Source organism: Zingiber officinale, chromosome 10A, assembly GCF_018446385.1.
Source record: "Zingiber officinale cultivar Zhangliang chromosome 10A, Zo_v1.1, whole genome shotgun sequence".
NCBI classification, from domain to species: Eukaryota; Viridiplantae; Streptophyta; class Magnoliopsida; order Zingiberales; family Zingiberaceae; genus Zingiber; species Zingiber officinale.
The window spans coordinates 83294421-83296632 of record NC_056004.1 but is presented as its reverse complement, the minus strand read 5'-3'; the positions used below and the strand labels follow the sequence as shown (position 1 = coordinate 83296632).

At 44.5% G+C, this 2212-nt stretch overlaps 1 protein-coding gene across 1 annotated transcript; it reads left to right on the top strand.

Annotated features, from left to right (window-relative positions):
* Positions 1–857: 857 nt before the first annotated feature.
* Positions 858–1836, top strand: LOC122026737. Its single transcript, XM_042585461.1, has 2 exons — positions 858–1310; positions 1723–1836. The coding sequence occupies exons 1-2, from the start codon at positions 858–860 to the stop codon at positions 1834–1836; spliced, it is 567 nt and encodes a 188-aa protein (XP_042441395.1).
* Positions 1837–2212: the final 376 nt, after the last annotated feature.

Below are 2212 nucleotides of genomic sequence, written 5' to 3'. Positions count from 1 at the left end.
GAAACAACAACAATACGGCCAATGCGATAGTTTGTGTTTGCAAAACTTGCAGAAGTACAGATCATGCTCAAGATACTTGCCCCCTAGGGCCAATACAAGCATAGATAAACCAACTTAAGCAGTGTGATGCAATAGTCAGTTACAACCAAAGCCAAAATAATCTGTACTCCAATACATACAATCCAGGTTGGAGGAATCACCCAAACTTCTCATACCGGAACAATCAGGATCAAGGGCCAGCAAAACAAAGCTATCAACCTGGACAATAGAGTTATCAACCTGGACAATAGAACTATTCACCTAGGCAGCAGAACTACTCATCTGGACAACAAACTTTTCAACAGCAACCTTCACAATTGTCCATAATTGAAAAGATGCTTGAAGAAGCTCTCCCAGAGCAAAAGGAGATAAAGAATAAGATCAAGCTGTTAACTCAAAGAATGGAAAATTCTGAGAATCATCAAAAGATGCAAGACAACCAGATAGCCCAGATAGCCTAATCCATCTTAAGAGCACAGGGAACATTTCCAGAGAAGCGAGATATAAATCCAGCAGAACATTGTAATCGCATTGAGCTGAGGAGTGGACGTATTATGGAAGACCCCCAAATCATTACTCAAAAGGAACCTGACTCGGAGAAGGAGCCATCTCTCCTAATGTCCAATCAAACTCAAAACAGGGATGGAGAGGAGGCTACTAAAAAGGTTGAAGAAACTCTTCAAGTTCCCCCATAGAGTCAGACGATTCCTTTCCCTCAGAAACTGATAACCTCCCAGAAGGATGAAGAGTTCAACTGATTCCTGAAGAAGATCAAGGAAATTTGCATATAAGTACCACTGATAGATGCACTGCACCAAATGCCGAAGTTCGTAAAGTTCTTGAAGGGTATTTTATCCAACAGAATGCAGAAGGGTGACTTCGAGATCGTAGCATTAACAGAGAATTGCAGCGCTCTCCTTATGACAAATTCTCCACCAAAGCTTCAGGATCTAGGAAGTTTCTCCATACCGTGCAAAATTGATTCTGAACTCATACCGAGAGCTTTTTGCAACTTAGGGGCTAGCATTAGCCTACTTCCGTACTCTTTTTGTAAGAAGCTGGGCTTCCAGAACATTAAACTGACCACTATGGCACTGCAATTAGTTGACCATTCATGCAGATACCCAATGGGAATAGTGGAAGCCGTGCCAGTAGAAGTGGGTGGATGTATAGTTCCCACAAATTTCATTATCTTGGATATGGAGGAAGACCCCAAGATATCGATCATCATTGGAAGACCATTCCTTGCCACAGCAGGAGCCATCATCGATGTAAAAAATCACAGGTTATCCTTGGAGATCGGCAAAGAAAAGATCAAGTTTGATTTATCTGATTCCTCCATCTGTAACCCCTCTTCTCAAGGAAATTCTAGCAAGATCAACATACACAAAGTCGAGGAGTGCAGTTTTTATGAGAGTTCCCCTCCAACGAGCAATAAGAAATACATTTGTCCTGCGCGAGCGAAACTGAAGGCACAGACTGGAGCATTAACCCTAGGAGGAGAGCCGTGCTTCCATGGGTTTAGTCCGCATTAACTGAAACGGGGTCAAGTTAAAGACCTAAAACAAGCGCTTCTTGGGAGGCAACCCAAGGGTTTTTTTCATTATAGTTCGTTGTTCTAGTTTGGTGAGTTTAGTGGAGCATTTTTATTGTTTCTTTATTTTTTTGGATGTTCATTTTCAGGATGTACAGAGCCTCCATGAGCTGGTCGTGAGCATTTCATGGGCATGGAGGCGTCAAAGGAACCGAATGAGCGAAGGGCGAGTCACCGTGAACCTAAAGGAGTCGGTTGTGTGATCCCACATAGCCATGTGAAGCCAACAAAAGAATGAAGGTCATGGGTCATACAACCTTACACGGTCGTGTGGCCTATGCAGAGGAAGGAAGGACACAAGTCGTGCCACATGGCACAGCCATGCGAGATTGCCAGAGAAAGAGATGACTTGGGTCGTGTCAATTGGCACGGCCATGAGACGTGTCGAGAGAAGAGGAAGGACTGGGTCGTGCTAACTGGCACAACCATGTGACCTTGGCCGAAAGGAGAACGGAGGAGGTCGTGCTAATCGGCACTGTCGTGCAGAGCCCTACCTAACCCGACCGTGTCTATAAGACACGGTCGTGCCCCTGCCCATGTGTGCTACCCACCCCTCCAAAAAAATCCTATTTCCATCTC